Here is a 19,052-nt window from a genome sequence, read left to right as displayed (position 1 = left end):
CCTCCCAGGTTGGCCCCGCCTTTACGTCGACGAGGAGCCAATGGGAGTGCGACAGCCCGGACACCTGGCCAATGGAAACAGAGGTGGGTGGGCTAACGCGCCGAGGGGGCCAAGTTGGTGAGCTGCCCGGTCGCTGCTCCCCAGGGATCGCCGACCCCGACGCAGGTAAGGAGGGTGGCTGCGTAGACCTCTCGCTTGCTCCTTCCCAGGGGCCCAGCCAGGAGGAGGTGGGGGCTTCAGGCTCCTCTGTAGTTTCATCAGGGAGACAAGAAAAGACTCCCTTAGAGAAACTCCGATGCACTGGAAGGGGTTTTATGGGTGGTGGGAATAAGCAGTAACTGCAGTGACCCCCATTAGAAGGGGCTTTCTCCCTCTCCAGCACCCCTGGGGCCTGCAGCCCCTTCCCCCAGAGCAGAGACTACTCCGTTCTGGAGCCGACTCCGCCCCCGTCGGCAGGTGGTGGTGCTGGTGGGTAGTCGCCGCGGCGGCCGGGAGCCGGCGAGGCGCCTGCCCATGGTCCCCGAGCTCGGAGGGCTGGGAACGGGGCTTGAGACGCTGGCCTCCTCAAAGACAGTAGGGACTTGGGAGTGGTGACTGAACCCCTGGGTTGTGTCTGGCTCTCTCTCACTTCCTCTCGCGGGGGTGGGGGTGGGACGAGCTAACTTCCGCCTCCCCCTGCCACTTTTTCCTGCTCTCTCGCTGCTGGGTTGGCTCACCTTTTGGGAATCTCTCTCTCCTGACACTCGGAGTTGGGGGCTGCCCCCTAGTGGAAGATGACGGAGCTGGGGGCTTGAAGAGGTTCCTGTCCCTCTCTGCGGTGGCAGTGTAGGGTGGGGAGGAGAGAGGCCACCACTTGGAACCCTGCTGAGAGGACTGGGGTCCCCTCCTCCCCCATCCCTGGTCCTGAGTGTGTTTGGGCGCGTGCATGCACGTCTATTCGGTAGAAGCATACGCTCTACTCCTGAACCTCAGGATACACAGGAAGGAGAATATATGTAAGTGAATCACTAGGGCGCTGAGTAGTCTGAGATGTGTGCGGACAGGCACTCCTACAGCAGCCAGCTGTAGATGCCTTGCAGGGTGGGGGGCTGTGGGCATCGGTGTAGAGGGTGAAAGGGGCCGCAGTCCAGGACCAGTCTTCTTCAGCCTTACCTGGCCAGGAGATGGCCTCCTGGGGATGGTCTTTGAGCTGGAGAGGGGGCACTGAGGAAAACCAGGTGAGGGAGAGAGGATGTGAGTGACTGGGTGTGTGCGATTCCCTGCCATACAAAGTGTGCAGTGTCCACACACAGACTAATGGGGGACTGAGGCCCAAAGACAGGGAGCAACTTTTGGGGCTCTCATAGTCAATGGTGGCAGTTCTAGGACTAGGACCCATGTGCAGAATCCAGGCAGCCCCGTGCTCTGTGTTTCTGTCCTGGCCTGGTCCACCTGTCCAGGAAGCGCTTCTACCCCGCTTCTCAGCTTGGACCCCAGGCCTCTATCCCAGGCTCTACCCATGGTCCACTTGTGAAACGAACCCAGGTCCAGTATAGTCTGGAGCCATCAAAGCCTGTCATCTCTATGTCTTGATATATGACGGGGGGAGTTACTTCACATCTCTGAGCCTCAGTTTCCTCCTTTGAAAAGTAAAGGTAATAATTTCTACTTTGGACAGTTGTTGCAAAGAAGAAAGAAAATAATGTAGAGTGTTGTCACTGGCTCCTAAGAGGCTCAACAAACATGACTGTTTTGGCCCCTCTAGGCAGCGTAACATCTCTTGGGCCCACCCCATTGAGCTAGCAGGGCTGGCTGAGCTTGGGGGAGAGTTGTTTAAGAAGTGAAAGGCTGCTCCCTTCCAGAGACCGAGGCTTACTTCCCGCTGATGATGCAGATCGGCAGCCCGGTGGGCACACGTGGTCTCCCCACATGCAGCTGGGTTTCGGCTCCAGGGCAGGGAGAGGTGGGGGGAAGGGAGGGGGGTATGTTTGGGGATTCTGAAAGGGCCTGGTGGTATTGGGGGGCCCTTAGAACACAGGTGTCCCAAAGGTTGACTCAGCCTGTGTATCCCCTTCCTTGGGTGGGGAGGCGACAGTCAGTGGGCAGGTGGTGGCTGGCCTCTGGGGAAGGCAGCCCAGACTCCACCGGCACCGTACTTCCTTTTTCACAACTTTCTCAACCCCGTGGTTGCCAATGTCATCAAGTGTCCTCCCCTCCCCTTCCCCCGCCAACAGGCCTTAGCAGGGTGCAGGTGTGAGCACAGCATCAGGCATCTAGGGGGCCTGGCTCGGGAAGTGGAACCCTGGCTTTTCTTCAAGGGGAGACTCCTTCCTTGCACCCCATCCCTGTCCTCTCATGGCTACTGATGCCTTCCCCACCCCTCAGAGGTGGTCCACGTCCCCACAGATCAGACCCACAAAACCCACAAATCTTCCTGACTCTCACATACCCACATCTCTACACGCTCAGCCACAGAGACTCAGGTGTTAGGCCACATGTGGGGACACAGATTCACACACGTGCTCATGCCAGCATTCATGCTCATGGGTGTACACGCACTGGTGCACGTGTGACACCCACACAGGACACACGTAGGAAACTGAATCTCAGGCCCCGCATCCTTCTTCCTGTCTGGACAGGGTGTGGCTGGGGAGGCTCAGCTAGGCCTGGGCCTGGGGCGGGGGGAGTGACTGGGCCCAGAATCGAGGGTGGCCTGGGCTTCAGCTGGTTGCCAAACGCCTCTAGGGATTTTGCAGGTGGACCATGTGGACTCTGGTGAGCTGGGTGGCCTTAGTGATAGGGCTGGTGGCTGGAACACAGTGCCCAGACGGTCAGCTCTGCCCTGTGGCCTGCTGCCTGGACCTGAGAGGAGCTACCTACAGCTGCTGCAATCCCATTCCGGTGAGTGCCCTTCGGCCCAGGCAAGAGCTAGCAGCCTGGGATTTCCCAAAGGTTCATCTTGGATTGGCCAGAGGAGGGGGCCGGGCTCAGGTCCTTCGGTTTATCTCTTCCTCTCGCTTCCCAGGACAAGTGGCCCACGGCGCTGAGCCGGCATCTGGGCACACCGTGCCGGACCGACGCCCATTGCTCGCCCGGCTACTCCTGTATCCTCACTGTCTCGGGGACCTCCAGCTGCTGCCCGTTCCCAGAGGTGAGGGTGCCATCAGGTCGATGGAGGGCTTGGGTCTGCGTTTACACTTTCCCTGCACCCTCTTCCCACCCTCAGGGAAATGGGCCTAGCCACCGAAGGCATCTCTGTGTCCCGCAGGCCGTGTCATGCGGGGATGGCCACCACTGCTGCCCCCAGGGCTTCCACTGCAGTGCTGATGGGCGGTCCTGCTTCCAAAGATCAGGTGAGCCAGATGGGCAGCACATAGAGCCTGGAGCACCCAGGAGTGCAGCCAGCTGGGTGACCTTGATTCCTGCCCTCGTGTCCTCATTCACGTGACATCTGTACTAAGCAGCCCCCCTGCTCTGGAGAGAGGGGCAGCGCGGGGGCGAGGAGGGGTCAGGAGAGAATGTAAGACTCAGACCCATGGCCAAGCATTGTGTGGGTGGGGAGAGGCCAAGCTGGCCTGGTTTAAGGCCTACCCAGTCAGTGGATGCCTCTGCCCTGTGCCATATTGCTGGGGCAAGGACTGGCTTGGGGGACAGTGGGTTAGGAAAGCCTGGGGGAGCCCTGAGCCCTAGTGCCAGCCCCCGAGTCCTCCTGTGGCTGGGCCTGCAGGCTCTGGTGCCAGCAGCTCCTCGAGTGGTGGGAGGAATGACCTTCACTGACGGGGTGGAATCCTGGGTCATCCCGTCCACAGATACCAAGCCCTTGGGTGCCGTCCAGTGCCCCGACAGACAGTTCGAATGCCCCAACTCCTCCACATGCTGCAGTATGCCTGATGGCTCGTGGGGGTGCTGCCCCATGCCCCAGGTACAAGTTTGGGAAGATGGGGGGAGGGAGGAGGGCAGTGGGGGCAGAGGAAGGGCTGGAGGGAGCAAAGACATAGTCAGGGCCATCTCTTCTCAGGCTTCTTGCTGTGAAGACAAGGTGCACTGCTGCCCTCACGGCACCTCCTGTGACCTGGCTCGTGGCCTCTGCCTCACGGCCACAGGCACCCACCCCCTGGCAAAGAAGATCCCTGCCCAAAAGACTAAAAGGCCAGGTAAGGAGGTGGGAGAGTGTCGGGGTGTGAGCTGGGAGCGAGGAGAGGCCTCATCTAACTCCTAGCTGGGGAGACATTCCCCTCCACCCTGGCTGCCCCTCACCTTTCTCTCTCCTTCCAGTGGTCTTGTGCCCGGATGCACAGTCCCAGTGCCCTGATGGTTCTACCTGCTGCAAGCTGCCCAGTGGAAAGTATGGCTGCTGCCCGATGCCCAGTGTGAGTGAGGGGCTGTAGCCAGTTGGGCTGTGCGTCCACAGCCATCTGGCCTGGACACCTACCTACCAGGCAGGGACTCCAAGGGGTGGGGCTGGCTGGCTGGTGGCTGGCTGGGAGCCTGGCTGCTCAGGACTTATGCCACCCCCTAGTGGGGGATTGGGGCAGTGCCAGCTGTCGGCCTGGCTGCTCCCTGAGCTCTAGGGAGACTGGAAATCCCAAAGACCACTTCGCCCTCACCCAGGCCATCTGCTGCTCTGACCACCTGCACTGCTGCCCCCAGGACACTGTGTGTGACCTGATCCAGAGTAAGTGCCTCTCCAAGGAGAACGCTACGGACCTCGTCATCAAGCTGCCCGCACACACAGGTACCGGGGGAGGCGGCAGACGCCGCCATTCCACCTGCACCATGAGGAGTGAGCAGAAATGGCCGCATGGAGGGGCCAGGGCAGGGACAGCCCCCTTTCGTCCACATTGGGCCTCGCCTTAGGATCACTGCCGGGGTGGCCTGAGCGGTACCCTCCATCCTTCACATCCGGTTCTAGCTGTGGAACTGACAAAGGGAGGGCACCCCCGAGGGTTCCCAGCGCCACTGCTGACCCATCCTCCTTGCCTGCCTCACAGTCCAGGAGGTGAAGTGTGACATGGAGGTGAGCTGCCCCGACGACTACACCTGCTGCCGCCTGCTGTCCGGGGCCTGGGGCTGCTGCCCTTTTGCCCAGGTACCGAGGAGCGGTGAGTGGCCTGGGCTGAGCAGAGGGTGGCAGCCAGCTAGGCCCCCCAGGCCCACCGTCCCCTCTCCCTCCACCCTAGGCTGTGTGCTGTGAGGACCACGTGCACTGCTGCCCGGCCGGGTTTAGGTGTGACACAGAGAAGGGTACCTGTGAACAGGGGGCCCGCCGGGTGCCCTGGATGAGGAAGGCCCCAGCCCACGTCAGCCTGCTGGACTCCCGAGCCGTGGAGAATGATGTCCCCTGTGATAACGTCACCAACTGTCCCTCCTCCAATACCTGTTGTCGACTCACGTCTGGGGAGTGGGGCTGCTGTCCTGTCCCAGAGGTGCATGGAAAGGGGGAGAGTATTGGGGGGAGGGACGGTGTCTTGGCCTGAGCACATGGCCAGGCTCCTGTTGCCTTGCTCTCCTGCCCTCTGCCTGGCCCACGGGTGGCACCAGCTCAGTCAGAGTCATTCCCAGCTGGAGGAGCTGTGAGCAGGAGAGGCAGAGTGGAGGCAGCGGGGGCTCAGCGCTCCATCCCGTAGTAGCTTCCTAGACCACCCTTTTCTGCCACCTCCCCAGGCTGTCTGCTGCTCAGACCACCAGCACTGCTGCCCCCAGGGCTACACGTGTTTGGCTGGGGGGCACTGTAAGAGGGGGAACAAGGTGGTGACCGGACTGGCCAAGTTGCCTGCCCGCCGGGCTTCCCTGTCCCACTCCAGAGACATGGGCTGTGACCAGCACACCAGCTGCCCCGTGGGGCAGACCTGCTGCCCGAGCCTGAGCGGGGGCTGGGCCTGCTGCCAGTTGCCACACGTGAGTGCCCACCTGCCTGCTTCCGGACAGGACAGGGGAGTCCAGTCCCAGGTGGGGGGACGTTAGGTGGTTGAGAGTGTAATGCCCCTTTGTCCCCCAGGCCGTGTGCTGTGAGGACCACCAGCACTGCTGCCCGGCTGGGTACACCTGCAACGTGAAGGCCCGATCCTGCGAGAAGGAGGTGGACTCTGCCCGCCCTGCTGCCCACCTGGACCACGGCCGGCACGTGGGTGTGGGGAACGTGGACTGTGGGGAGGGGCACTTCTGCCACGATAACCAAACCTGCTGCCGAGACAGCCGAGGGGGCTGGGCCTGCTGTCCCTACCGCCAGGTCAGTGCCACCCCCCGCCCTGGGGCCGGGTGTGGGTCTGGGCCGGGTCCTGCCACGCGCAACTCTTGCCCCCCACTCCCACCATCCAGGGCACGTGTTGTGCAGACAGGCGTCACTGCTGTCCCTCTGGCTTCCGCTGTGGGGCCAAGGGCACCAAGTGTTTGCTCCGGGAAGCCCTCCGCTGGGACGCTCCTCAGAGGGACCCGGCCCCGAGGCAGCTGCTGTGAGGAGGGACTGAGGACTGAAGACACTCCGCAGCTTTTGGGACCCTGCTCAGAGGATGCCCACTGCTCAGGCCTCCCCAGCACCTCTCCGCCGCCACAGTCTCCCAGACCCCCATTTCTGAGTACCCCTGTCACCCTGGGAGGCGGGGCCTCAGTCTAAGGCCCTCCCTATCCCAACGAGGGCTGTGGCAAAAGCCACGTTTCCAGCTGCCATCCACTCCCCCCATTTCCGTGGACCCTGTGGCCAGGTGCTGTTCCCTATCCACAGGTGTGCATGTGTGTGTGTGTGTATGTGTGCGCGCGTGCGCTGCAGTAAAGTTTGTACACTTTCTTAACAGTGTCTGATTTGGCCACCCTGCCTGCCCTCCCCAGGGGGCCCTGGAGCCAGGGCCCCCATCCAGTGTCCACATTTCCCCCACCTCACAGAAAGACACACAGAAGTTTATCTCACCAGTTTTATATTTGCTGTTGCCCACAGCGATCCCATCACATTATCCCCTAGTCCCCAGAGCCGCCCCAGCCTCCAGCCCTGTGACATCGTAGCCCAGAGGTGGGCTAGTCGGCAAGCGGCACCCCCTCCCCTCCCAGGGGTCCACTAGAACGCCCCTCCCTTCCCAGCCCTCACACTAGCAGCTGAGGCCCAGGTGCCCCTCCTGCTTTCCCACGATAGAGCTTTCTATGTACAGCCACGTTTATACAGGCACTGCTTTCCCCCCACCCAGCCCTCCTCCCAGCACCTCCCATCGGGGGTCTGGACCCCTCCCACCTCCCTCTCGGAGGCAGACACGGGTCCCTCCCGAGACATTACCCAGCACATACCACCGGACAGCTCCGCAGGCCCCCGGGCATCTTTCCAGGCCGGGGCTGGGGGCTAAGGGCGAGGGGCCCCGCGGCCCACCGGAGCACGCACCCTGGGGGCGGGCCCAGGCGGAGGCGGCGGGGGCCGGCCCGGAGGCGGCGCCAGGCCGGGTGCTACTTGACGTTGAACACCATGAGCGGCCGCTCCTCCCGCCGCTGCCACGGGCTCTTCTTGTCGCCCGCCTCGTCGCTCACTTCCGCCCCCAGCTCGTCCTCCGGGCTGGTGAGCGAGTCGCGCCGCAACTCGCTGGCGCTGCTGCGGGAACTGTCCCCGCGGCTGCGGCCCCGCCCCCGGGGTACCGTGGCCGCCCGGCCCTCGGGCGCCGCCACCTCGTCCAGCAGCGGTGTCAGCGAGTTGTCCTCCGGGGAGCAGAGGCCCGTGCGGCTCTCGCTGCTGCTCGGCTCCGTGTCCTCGCTGAGCGCCAGGCGCGGGGGCGCGGGCGGCGGCGGCGGCGGCGGTGGCGGCGGCGGGGCGGCAGCAGGAGTGCGCTCCCGCTCCTCCCGCAGGGGCCGCCGGCGCGGCGGCCGCGCCTCGTGCACGTCGACGCCCGAGTCCAGGCTGGCATCGGTGCTGCGGCCGCCGCCGCCGCCCGCCTGCAGGTCGATGTAGGAGTGGCGCACTTGCGAGTTGGAGCGCCCGTCGAGGGACACGAACCAGGCGCGCGGGTGAGGCTTCACGCCCAGTTCGAGCAGCTTCTTCTCGGTCAGCGCCTGCAGCTCCCCGTTGAGCTGCGCCATGGTCGACTCGTTGAACAGCACGGGGATGGTGACCGAGCCGCTGACCGGTGCCGAGCGCCCACTCCCCCAGCCCTCGCTGCCGCCACCCCCGCCGCCCTCGCCCCCCGCGCCCGAGTGGCCCGGCATCAGCGGGCGCTGGGGGTCGGGCTGGGGAAAAGGGCGCGCCGGGCCGGGGGCCGCGCCCTCGGGCGGGGCCGGCTCGTCGCTCGTCCCCGTTGCGCCCGCCTCGCCGCCGAGGCGCACGTAGTGCGCGGGGATCACCAGGGTGGGCATGACGTTGCGGTAGACGCTGTCCTTAAGGTGGTCGATGGAGCCACAGAAGATGAGCTGCCCCGCCTGGCTGAGCGACGGCGGCCGCGCCAGCTGGTCCACCGACTGAGACAGCAGGAAGTCGGGGGTCTTGCTCTCGGCTGCCCCCTTGTGGCCCAGGTAGTGCTCGAAGGGAGGTGGCGGCGAGGGCGGCTCCTGCAGGAAGGCCGCGGTCCCCGGGGGGCCCCGCCGGTACTCCTCCAGGGCTGGCTCCAGCCCGCCGGGACCCTCGACGGAGCGGGCGCCCTTGAGCCCGGCGCCCTCGCCCCCGCGGGCACCCGCAGGCTCGGCGGCTGGGCGGCCGGCGGAGCGCGGCTTGGCACGGAAGAAGTCGTCCCGGGAGGCGGCCAAGTCATGGGAGCTGGAGAAGGCTGAGTGGAGGGGGCCTGGAGGTGGAGCCTCGGGATCCCCCGACGGGGCTGGCTCCAGGGGTCCCCCACAGATGAGATGCAGCTGGGACATAGAGGTGGCCTGGTCTCGTTTGTTACCGTCAGAGGGCCCGGAGAGCTGCAGCTTGCGGTGCTGTTGCCTCGGCTTCAGGCAGCGCCTCCTGGAGACAGGGGGCAGAGCGGGACCGTCAGGAAAGGGTGGAGGCCAGAGCAGCTCCCTAAACCCGCAGTTGGAAGACGGGGAATGGATATAGTTGGAGGGGTGGGGACAGTGCCTGGGACTCAAGAGAGAGGTTGGGGAGCCCAGATGGGTCCTGGGAGAGGTGTGCGGAAAGAGCTTGAGAGTCTGTGGGGGGAGCAGCCAGTAGCTGTGCCCATTTGGGCCTCCCTCGGCATAAACTGCACTCCTTGGGACATAGCAGGTGCAGTGAGAGCCGGGGAGAAGCACCTAAGCCACCCAGGGGCATGTGTGGCCTGAGGACCCCTGGAAGTGAGGGCTGGGTGGTAGAAGCAGCTGCAGAGTGTCCCTGGAGGGGCCTGGCCTGCAGCTCCTGCTTCCTCTCCCCCGTCTTTTGGTCTTTGCATGTGCATATGCAGTGCTTTCCCGTCAGGCCTTGAGGATCGAAGTTGTGTTTTATGCATCTTTGGGGCCTCGAGCACCCAGCACAAGACCAGGCATGGAGCTGGCCTCAGTCAGCGCCTGGGATGAGAGGAGGCTGGGGGATCGGGAAGCAGTCGGAGGGGATGCGGGGCACTCACCGGCAGTAGTAGATGAGCAGACACAGCAGAATGAGCACCAGCAGGGCCAGGGCTGCCAGGATGGTGAGCAGGAAGATGGTGTGGTAGGTGCCGATGTCCTGGATGCCCGACGTGATGGTGACCAGCCCTGTGCGGGGCAAGAGCTTAGCATTCGCAGGTGTGGATGTCCCTCCTGCCGTTCAGACGAGTCCACTCTCCCGGCCTCCCTTTCTACCACCTACCACCCCTGCTATCCCCCCACTCTCACCAGCCGTGGGGGAGGCCATGGCAGCCGCCCAGTACCCCAGCTGAGGGGAGATGAAGGTCCAGTAGAGCTGCCGGCCTTCCTTCCGGATCACACCAGTGCCATTGCGTACCCACAGCCCTGGGAGAGTCAAGGGTTTCATCAAACTCAGTGTCCCCCCAACTTAAATCCTACTTTCTTTCCCCAAACTCTAGCACCTGCACCTCCTTGAGGCACTCACCACTCTTGGGGTCGAACCTCCAGGCTGGAATGCTGGTGCCCGCGGTGAGGGCACGAGGCTCCGAGGGCACAGGCAGGGACAGGTGAATGGGGCCTGAGAGCGGCACCTCTGTCCCATTACCTGCCAGCAGGTGCACGCTCACAGCAGCCACGGGCATCAGCTCCAGCCAGGAGCCATTGCCTGCAGGAAGGGGACACAGGGATGAGGGCTAAAGCCTGGTGGGGGGAACATCCCTTCCATGGCTGGCACCCAGCATACCTGAGCTGGAGGCCTCCGTGCCCAGGAAGGCAGGGAAAGCCCACATTTCATGCTGGGTGCTGGCAGGTGTGAGCGAGGCCCAGAGCTGGCTGTAGGTAGAGCTGACGGGTAGGCGGGCAGCCCGGCGCTGGAACTGCACCCAGGGCTGGGAGCGGGCACCTGGATGGAAAGAGGGGCTGCAGTGGCCTGGCCAGGGACAAGGGTCCCCAGGGACCAGAGCAGAAAGCAATTATCTAAAGAGAAGGGGAGCCAATGGGTTAGGCCACTTGGGAAGGCCAGGAAGGGTGGTGACTTGGGGAGAGAACTGGGCAGGCTTAGAATGATAACCTAGAAGGGACATGGACCTGTAATCTTCTGGTCCTGGCTGTGTGACCCCCGAGCAAGTTACTTGCTCTCTCGGAAACACTCTTTCCATGTTAATTTATAAAATGACAAGGTTCAGGTCCTCAAACAATTATTATTGCCTACTGTGTGGCAGGCACTGTGTTAGGTGCTAAGGATACAAAGAGGAATAAGATGCAATTTACAATTCCCTGCCTTCAAGTTCACAGTCTAGTGCGTCACTGTTCATTACAGAACCCGTTAGAACTTCCTGCTATGGATGGAAATGTTCTGTGTCCTGCTGCCTGTAACAGTACCCACTAGACACACAGGACTGTTAAGCACTTGACACATAGCTAGTGCGACTGGGGAACTGCATTTATTTTTAATTCTAAAACGCTTAATGAACTTTTAATTTATTCAAATGTAAATAGCCACATGTGGCTACTGCATTTGACAACTTAGGGTGTGTGTGTGTGTGTGTGTGTGTGTGTGTGTGTGTGTGTGTGTCTATCTGTCTGTCTGTCTGGCTTGGAGCAGAGGGGATGTATAAACAGTATTCCAATATAATATGGTAATAGCTAACATTTATTAAGCTTTAAGATATGCTGGCACTGTTCTAAGCAGGTTACTTATATTAACCCCTGAAATTAGCACAACAGTCCCTGAGGTAGGTGCCTTTATTATCAGCCCCATTTTATAGATGCAGAAATGGAGGCGGGAGAAGTTCAGTAACTTGCCCAAGGTCACTGGAGCCTGATTGAAGCCCAGGCAGTCTGGTGCCAGGGCCCCTCCCCTCACCCACCGTTCCATCCTGCCTCGGTGGTAAAATAGCGTGGTGCAAGGGGAGCTTGGCCTGCCCAGCTCGGGAATGCCCTGCGGAGCCCTGCAGTGTGCGTAAGAGTCAGCCGGGAAAGAAAGTGGAAAGGGACGTCCAGGAGGACTGACAGGAGAGAGGCCCAGGGGCACGAGGCGGCTTGCTGGGCGGGGCACTGCAGGTGACTGCGCCAGGCCCTGGAGGGCGCGGCCAGCTTTGTGAGACAGTCTAGGCTTTCGCCAAAAGCAGTGGGAGCCGTGGGAGGGTTTAAGCTCGGGTTCGTTTGGCATTTTAGAAGCCTCCAAAGACATCTTAGAAGCCTCTGGTTCAGGATCAGAGAGAGGAAGAGGAGCAAACCAGAAAAGTAATTGGGGACAAGGGCTCAAGATAAGAATATAAATTACAGAGGGGAGGCTCTCCCTCTAGAACCCACAGTGGCTCCCTAGTACTAGCCAGATGGAATTTACCCTCTGCCTGGCTTCGTCAACCAGTCTACACCACGTCCCCATCCTGCATAGCCAGACCAGAGCATCCCCTGCACCCTCACGGTCCCCTTCTGCCCCTGCATCTTGATTCCTCCCCAGCAAAGGTGCCTTTGCTCCCCCTTCAACTCCCGAGCCCCCGCGTCCCACAGCTCCCTTCGCCAAATCCCCTCACCCTGCTATTCTCCCACGTGAGGGTCCTCTCAGTATTGAAAGCAGCTGCCCTCCGCTCCCCTGCCCTGCCTGATCTGTAATTATCTCAGCGTTTGCAATGCTCTGTCTGTCTTCCTAGTTGTCGGGGAACTCCACCAGGTGGGGGGCCACTCTGCTCTTCCTTACCATTATTCCCCAGCACCGGAGACAATGCCTGGCACAGCACAGGTGCTGCAGGAAGTATTGGTTGGGTGAGACCGAAAGCCTGGTGGGTGGACAAGGGCCACTGTGGGATTGCTCCAGTCCTTGCACTTGATAGGTGTTCTATGCCTGTGGAATGACCCTGGCTCCTGACATAGCCAGGCACCCAGTAGGTGCACAAGAAATACGTGTGGATCCACTGAAGATAAGGTAGCAGGAAATGGGAATTCTAATGGTAGGAGTAGAGGGAGAATAGAAACCACGAGAAGCCCCAGTAACAATCAACATTTATTGACCACCTTCTATGAAGTTTTTCACATGCTTGATGATATTTAATCCTCACCTAAATTTGATGATGTAGATACTATCAATTGTTCACATCTTACAGACGAACAAACTAAGGCTCAGAGAGGTTAAGTGATTTGCCCAAGGGCACCCAGCTAACATGTGGCAGGCTAAGTTCTCTATACCCAGTCAGGGAGAGGGAAGAGGAGCTGGTGTGGGCGGAGGGGTGGGGGAGTGGAGAGCAGGGAGTCTTACCAGGAGAGCCCAAGAGGATGTGAACCAGGTCCTCATAGAGGATGAGGGTGGCCGGCCGCTCAGGCAGCAGGTAGAGGCTGACTGAGGCGTACACTGCAGGAGGGATGGTCTGTCAGCTCCAGAGAAAGCCCCCCCCCTCCCCTAGGCTGGCACTCCCACCATCTGAATCCCAGTGGCTTCATCCTCCCTCAGCCCCCTGTGCATACCCCAGCCCAGGCAGCAGCTGCTGGAAAGCCTGCCCTCTCCGCCCCCAAGGACTATTTTGGGAAGGGGCTGATGGGGTCAGCTGCTCCCCACCCCCTCCAGCTGCCCCTGCACTCACGGGGCAGCTTGTCAACACGCCAGGGCACAGAGTTGGTGAGGAAGCCAGGGCGGGCAGCAGTGACCAGCACCCAGGTGCCCAAGCGGTAGCTGAGGGGCACTGTGGCCACGCCCTCTGAATCCGTGGTGCTGGCGGCCAGCAGCATCCGGTTCCCAAATACATCCACTGAGGCCCGGGCCAAGGGCACAAGCTCCCCGCTCACGTACACCTGCACCTTGATCAGAATCTCTGTGGGCAAGATGGGGTGAGGGGAGTGAGGAGGAAGGAGGAGGCATGAGAGAACTGGGGGGAGCCTCGAGCTCAGAGGAGGGGGCTGTGGGTTGGGCGTGGCTTTGGGGCCCAGGCTAGACAAGGTATTATAAGAGCCAGCATTTATAGAGCCCTCATTTAAACCTCACATCAGCCTGTGAGGTAGGTGGTACTATTAGCATATTTCATCAAGTCTGACACATGCACATTTTGACATTTTAACACTTCTGGATTCAGGCTACACCTATGATCGATATGTCATAATCATAATCGGCAGCATTTTTTTCCCTCTTTTACTGGCACATTAAATAAATAATGGTGTAACTTACAGTCAGTGATGTATTAGACTCGATGTCTTAGCCCATATGGAAACTGAGGCCCAAAGAGTTTAGATACTTGTACTACAGTAAAGTGGGAGATCTGGGATCCAAACCAGGGAGTCTGTCTCTAGACCCAAATTCTTAACCACTGGACCCTATGGGGCTGGTGTCAGGGAGAGGAGAGGGAAGGAGGGCTGAGAAAGGATGAATAACCGGAGAACCAGGGATCTGCAAGTGGAGAGGAGAGCGGTCAAGTTTCAGCCATTTGGAAGGGAGGAAGGGGGGTTGGGTCAGAGTTTGGGTTCTCAAGAAAAAACTGAGAACGGGACACCAGCAGGTTGGCCATTCCCATCATTCATCCTCTGCCCAGAATCCTTTGCACACACCTGTTTCCCTTCAGATTTAGGGACTCACACAACCCCTAAGGCCAAACAAGTACCTCCTGACCCCTCCCCCTCACATGGACTGCCAGCCCCCTCCCAGCTGGTCAGCTACAGTCAGTCACCATGGCAACGCCCTCATTCCTCCCAGGAGATGGGCAGGGAGCTGGGGCCCTGGCAAGGGGAAGGAGATCTGGGGGGGCCGACCCAGGCCCAAGGGTAACCAGTGTGGAGGAGGCTGGGAAGGGAAGTCCAAGTCTTTCTTTCCAGCCACCCCTACCCCTGGCCTCAAGATGGTCTGGCCAGGTTGGCCTGCAGGTGTCCCGAGCTCAGATGGGATGACAGGGTAGGGACCAGCCTTGAGCTGTTCTCGTGGATTCTGCAGGCAGCCTCTCTGATCCACGGCACCAACTACCTCTTCCCACTCAGCACAGCCCCTCCTCAAGAACGTGACTCACCCCTACCTTGCTGCCAATAATGGGAGTGGGTGTCATGCCTGGAAAGGTACAGAGGCCTCAGTGCGGGGCCCAGGAGGGAGGTGGGGAGTGGGCTGGGTGCTAGACACAAAGCTAGGAGAGGCCAGGTACGGGAGGAAGAGCCCGGAGCCGAGGGCAGCAGGGCATGTGGAGGTCACGGGGCCTCACGGGTGGAGCCTGACATTCAACAGCGACAGGTGTCTTGTCTCAGGCTTTCAACCAACCCCAGGGCCAGCACCACGCCTGCCCTTGGCATCCCATCCAGCTGTTCGCCTGAGCCCACCTCCCTGCCGCTTCCCAGGCCAGAGCCCAACTCGGCGGGTGGCTGCACACACTCGAACCTTTCCTGCTTTCTGGTTCTCCGGGGAACCGGTAGCCTCCCCGCACCACCACCCCCTCTCCCGGCCACCCAGCAGGAATTTTGAGAAGCTAGAGGGGCCTGCCGACTCCCCACTCCTACCCCAGGCTAGGAGCAGCTGTATAGAGCAGCTGGGAAGACGGGACCCAGGAGTCTGGAATATGGTCATTTGAAGGAATGCCTTGGGTTCAAGGGCCAGAGCATTAGCAAAGGGGAGGGGGCTTAGGGAATAACACAGGGGTGGGCAGGTAAGGCCTGAGGAGGCATCAGTGCCAAGCTGGGGAGGGGGTGGGCAGGTGCCCTTCCCCCTTTCCCTCAACTTGGGCCCCCAGCTAGTGGCCTGGGAGAACCCCCTCTCCTGGCTCTATTCCAGCCAATTCCCTGGGCCACCTCCCCTGAGGTGCAGGTCTTGAGGGAGAGGTTTCCTGAAAAAACAAGGCCCCCCTCCTACCCATCAAAGCCTCCTCTCCTGCAGGGAGCAGGGAAGACTGAAGCCGAGGAGATCCTTCCCCATTTCTCAAAGCCTGACATTCCATACAGGATCCGCCTGTCCAGGCTTCAGCCCTGCCTCATTCCAGGAGGAAATCCGACCCCCTCCCTTCATCCGGACCCCACTTCCCTCATCCAACCACCCCCCCCCGCTTTTCCTGTCAGCTCCTTGGTGGAAAGGCGAAGAGTGGAGAGCAGGGTTGGGGCTAAGAGGCAGGAGTGGGGAGAACAGTGGCTGGGGTGCGTGGCCAGGGGCTGGGAGGCGGGCACGGGCTGGAGTGGGTGGAGGCCCCTGAGAACCCAGGCGTCGGCAGGGAGTCACGGTCCGGCTCTCCCACCTCTCCCGCTACAGGAGCCCGCCCTGCTCCCACCTCACACACCCACCTGGGCCCGTGAGGCGCTGGGAGGGTCTCCTCCACTGCGATGCAGAGGTGAGATGAGGAGGGGGTGACCTGGGGGGGGGGCTGCGGACAGGAGTGGCTGGAGGCCTGCTGGACGGGGACCCAGGCACCTGCCCTCCCAGCCGGCACTGTCCACGGCCAGTTAGCCAGCTCAGCATGGCTCCGCCACCACAGCCCTGCCATGCGCCTTGAGCTGGGAATCACAACGTACCTCTTTTTCCAGACAGCCCCCCAACTGCAGCCCCTCCTCCATCATGAGCCCATCAGCGTTTCTTTGGTGCACCCCAAATTCTGAACCTGGGAGGCCGTCTGGGGGCTGTCAGACTCCGGGACGAAGAACCCCATTCGAGCAGCCGATCCGCCCACCGCCTCACCCACTCCCCCTCTCCCCTCCCCCCTTCAAACCCAGCTCTAGGCGCCCAGCCCCCGTCCGGGCCCAGGGTGGCAGCCGCTGCCTGGGCTCCCACCCAGCCGGGTCGGGAGCGAGGAACCCGCTGGGGGCTGCAGAGCGGGCGGCCGCCCCAGCCCGCCCCTGGGCGGGTGTCTTCGATAGACAATGGCTCAGGCAGCAGCGCCTCGCGGACCAGGAGGGAGAAAAACAAGGCGGGAGGGGGCGACGGCGCGGAGCCTGGGGACCCCCGCCCTCCCCATTGTGTCTCCCTGAGACCCCCGCCCGGCGGTCTCCCTCTCCCTCCCTCCTCTCCCCCGTAAGCGAGGACCCCAGGTCGCCTAGCTCCCCCCACCCAAATCCAGGGAATAGAACACCCCCCAATTCACGAGCGCCGCGAAAAGGGGGCTGGCGGGCGGGGGCCCGATCGCGGGGGTGGGGGGCTCAGGCCCGCGATCACTGCCCCTCCCGGCCGACACTCACCCTGCGGGCTGGGGGACTCCGGCGGCGACTTGCCGGGAGCCCGGGAGGCGCCGCCGAGCAGCAGCCCCAGCAGCGGCAGCAGCCGCGCGAGGACGCTGGGGCCACTCTGCGGCGGCATCGCGGGGCTCGGCCCGGCCCTAATGGCCCATGGCTCCTGCCCGGCCCCACTCGGCCGGCCCCGCTCAGCCCCAGCTCTGCGCCGCGCCGCGCGGCTCGGGCTCCCGCTCGCGTTCCAGCTCTTGCTGCGGCGGCCGCTCAGTGCGATTGTCTCCGCCAGGAGCCGCCGCCAGCGCCCCCTGCAGGCGACGCCCCACCACGCGGGACTCCGGGCACCGCCCCCTCGCTGTCCACAGCCCATCCCGAAGCCCCCGCCGCGTGCCCAGAACCCCAGCTGCTAGGGAGTGTAGCGAATAGGGTCCAATCACAGGGGTTCTCAGAGTTCCTGAGCCCCGGAAATCTGTTGCAGAATTTTGAGAGGGAGAATGACTGTTGTTTACAACACAAAGGGTTGGTCATAAGCGTCTCCTTAAACTGTAAGAACTACCCAGTTCTCTCCGCACAAACACCTGCTCAATGTTGGGGAGGTAGGGCGCAGCCCCCTTGGGAATCACCCAGTCTGGGTTCTCGTCTAGCTTCTGCCTCTTCTTGAGCCGTAAGCTAGTTACTTAATCTTCTGCTCCACAGCCTTCCTTTAAAATGAGAGTTGTAATAATCTCTACCTCGTGGGGTTATTGTACCAATTAAAAGAGATAATGACGTAAAGGGTCTAGCATGTGCTTGACTGGAGCAGGGGCACAATAAATGGTGCTACTGGTGGCCCAGCGTGAGGTGGGGGCTCACCACCGCCCAGGTAGTAGCAGATCCATCGCTGGGCAAACATAATGCTTGGAACCCCACGTTTGAATCCCACACTGGAAGCTTGCCCGGGCCCCAGCCAAGCGCTCTTTCTTCCCAGTTTCTGGTTGTCCTCATCATTCAACTTCTGGGTGGTCAAACCCTCATCTAATCTGGTTATCCCTCTCCTGGTTCTCTCTGGCTTGTCACCTCTTTCTCACAATATGGTGCCCTGTATAGGACTGGATGCTTAGGGCAAGGAACTCCGTCCCCCAGAGGTCAGGCTTTTCTCCTGGTTAGGTCCTGGTTGGGTCTCCTGACATAAGGACACATTGTTGTGAGCTTGTGAACAAAACCACCTTTCTTTCTTTCATTCTCTTTCTCTTTCTTTCTTTCTTTCTTTCCTTTCCTTCCTCCCTCCCTCCCTCCTTCTTTCCTTCCTTCCTTCCTTCCTCTCTCTCATTCTCTCTCCCTCCTTTTCTCTTTCTTTTATTCTTTCTCATAAATTTCCATCTATTCAGATTTCCCAGTCTTATGTAACCAATTTTTTCACCACCTCAACGCAGGATTTAGCACTCATTCCTGGTGAATTTCATCTTGTTGGTTTCAACCCAACTTTACAATCTGTCAAGGCTGCCTTGAATCTGCTTCATCACCCATTGTATTGGAGCTGCCTCTCAGCCCGGAGCCATCTGCAGGGTGAAGAGCAGCTTCGCTGCCTCCATTCAAGGGACTCATGACAATCACAGGCAGCGGAAGGACGGAGCTTTGGGACACCCCCATAGAGATCTCCTTCAGCTTTATCAAAATTGTTCGGTTTTAAATCTGAGTCTCTATCATTCAGCTCACATTTCTGTCTTGTTTATAAGGACAAATGCCAAATGCTTTGCTGGATCAAGATAAATTGTCTGGGGCCATCCAATTACAATGGTGGAGGGGAGAGGGAGTTTGGCTGGTGTTCAAGGATCACAGCTTACTCTTTACCTAAATGGTCACAGTCACACAACTAGAAACCTGTTCTGGAACTTGCCATGCATGGATGTCAAATTGTTCTCTTCTTTTCAGAATTTACCTTTTACCCCTTTGGGTAAAATCAAATACCAGCAGCTCTTGTGAGGTAAGTCTGTATATCAGTGGCTTCCCCCAACACTTAGCATCAAGTCCAAAGTCTTCCCCATGGCCACAGCCACAAGGTGCTGCCTCCCTGCCCCCACCCCTGACCTCATCTGGACCCCTCTCCTGCCTCCAGCCCAGGGGCCTCCTTTCTTTTACTTGAATACATCAAGCCGGCTCCCACTTCAGGCCTCTTCATTGGCTGCTCTTTCTGTCTAGAACATTTTATTCCCTCCAGCTGCCTGCTTCATTCATTCATCTCTCTGCTCACCTCATTAGAGAGACCTTCCCTGACTACTCTCCCTAAAATGTCAGCCCTCTCCCAACACCCACTGAATTCGATCACTATCTCCTTATCTTTATTTCAACTCCCAGCATTGACTGCCACTGACCATACATTAATTTGTTTATTCTTTACTCCTGGTTGAATGTAAATTCCATGAGCTCAGGGACCTTGTTTTGTCCACTGCTCCACCCCAGCACTGGAACAGTACCAGGTCCATGGTGCTCAATAAATA

The 19,052-nt window shown here is 60.4% G+C and overlaps 2 protein-coding genes across 4 annotated transcripts; one reads left to right on the top strand and one right to left on the bottom strand.

Annotated features, from left to right (window-relative positions):
* Window positions 1–34: 34 nt before the first annotated feature.
* On the top strand, window positions 35–6,763 carry GRN (granulin precursor). Of its 3 annotated transcripts, XM_004285981.4 has the most exons (13): window positions 35–165; window positions 2,736–2,880; window positions 3,005–3,130; window positions 3,248–3,332; window positions 3,789–3,901; window positions 3,998–4,133; window positions 4,255–4,349; window positions 4,591–4,714; window positions 4,971–5,068; window positions 5,160–5,405; window positions 5,644–5,877; window positions 5,978–6,208; window positions 6,298–6,763. In XM_004285981.4, exons 2-13 carry the CDS (start codon window positions 2,743–2,745, stop codon window positions 6,433–6,435), a joined length of 1,764 nt encoding a protein of 587 aa, XP_004286029.1. In that variant the 5' UTR covers window positions 35–165; window positions 2,736–2,742; the 3' UTR covers window positions 6,436–6,763. The 3 variants fall into 3 exon arrangements, with proteins under 3 accessions (XP_004286029.1, XP_049558328.1, XP_049558329.1); XM_049702371.1 differs by lacking the exon at window positions 5,644–5,877; XM_049702372.1 differs by lacking the exons at window positions 35–165; window positions 2,736–2,880 and having other exon boundaries at window positions 3,982–4,133.
* A 110-nt stretch (window positions 6,764–6,873) lies between these two features.
* On the bottom strand, window positions 6,874–17,827 carry FAM171A2 (family with sequence similarity 171 member A2). The gene is made up of 8 exons (XM_004285980.2): window positions 16,588–17,827; window positions 13,044–13,271; window positions 12,722–12,814; window positions 10,208–10,366; window positions 9,950–10,129; window positions 9,733–9,849; window positions 9,486–9,612; window positions 6,874–8,887 (listed from the first exon to the last, which is right to left on the bottom strand). The coding sequence occupies exons 1-8, from the start codon at window positions 16,943–16,945 to the stop codon at window positions 7,405–7,407; spliced, it is 2,745 nt and encodes a 914-aa protein (XP_004286028.2). The 5' UTR covers window positions 16,946–17,827; the 3' UTR covers window positions 6,874–7,404.
* Window positions 17,828–19,052: the final 1,225 nt, after the last annotated feature.

This window comes from Orcinus orca, chromosome 19, assembly GCF_937001465.1.
Source record: "Orcinus orca chromosome 19, mOrcOrc1.1, whole genome shotgun sequence".
Taxonomy (NCBI): Eukaryota; Metazoa; Chordata; class Mammalia; order Artiodactyla; family Delphinidae; genus Orcinus; species Orcinus orca.
The sequence above is the reverse complement of the archived record's forward strand: the minus strand, read 5'-3'. Positions and strand labels throughout refer to the sequence as shown.

Excerpts from the sequence above, each read along its gene's own strand:
- GRN (XM_004285981.4), top strand. The coding sequence starts at position 2,743 with ATGTGGACTCTGGTGAGCTGGGTGGCCTTAGTGATAGGGCTGGTGGCT. Across the intron at positions 2,881-3,004 it reads GCTGCTGCAATCCCATTCCG|GACAAGTGGCCCACGGCGCT; the intron begins GTGAGTGCCCTT and ends CTCGCTTCCCAG. Across the intron at positions 4,350-4,590 it reads GCTGCTGCCCGATGCCCAGT|GCCATCTGCTGCTCTGACCA; the intron begins GTGAGTGAGGGG and ends GCCCTCACCCAG.
- FAM171A2 (XM_004285980.2), bottom strand. The coding sequence starts at position 16,945 with ATGGGCTGTGGACAGCGAGGGGGCGGTGCCCGGAGTCCCGCGTGGTGG. Across the intron at positions 9,613-9,732 it reads CATGGCCTCCCCCACGGCTG|GGCTGGTCACCATCACGTCG; the intron begins GTGAGAGTGGGG and ends TGCCCCGCACAG. Across the intron at positions 8,888-9,485 it reads CTGCTCATCTACTACTGCCG|GAGGCGCTGCCTGAAGCCGA; the intron begins GTGAGTGCCCCG and ends CCCTGTCTCCAG.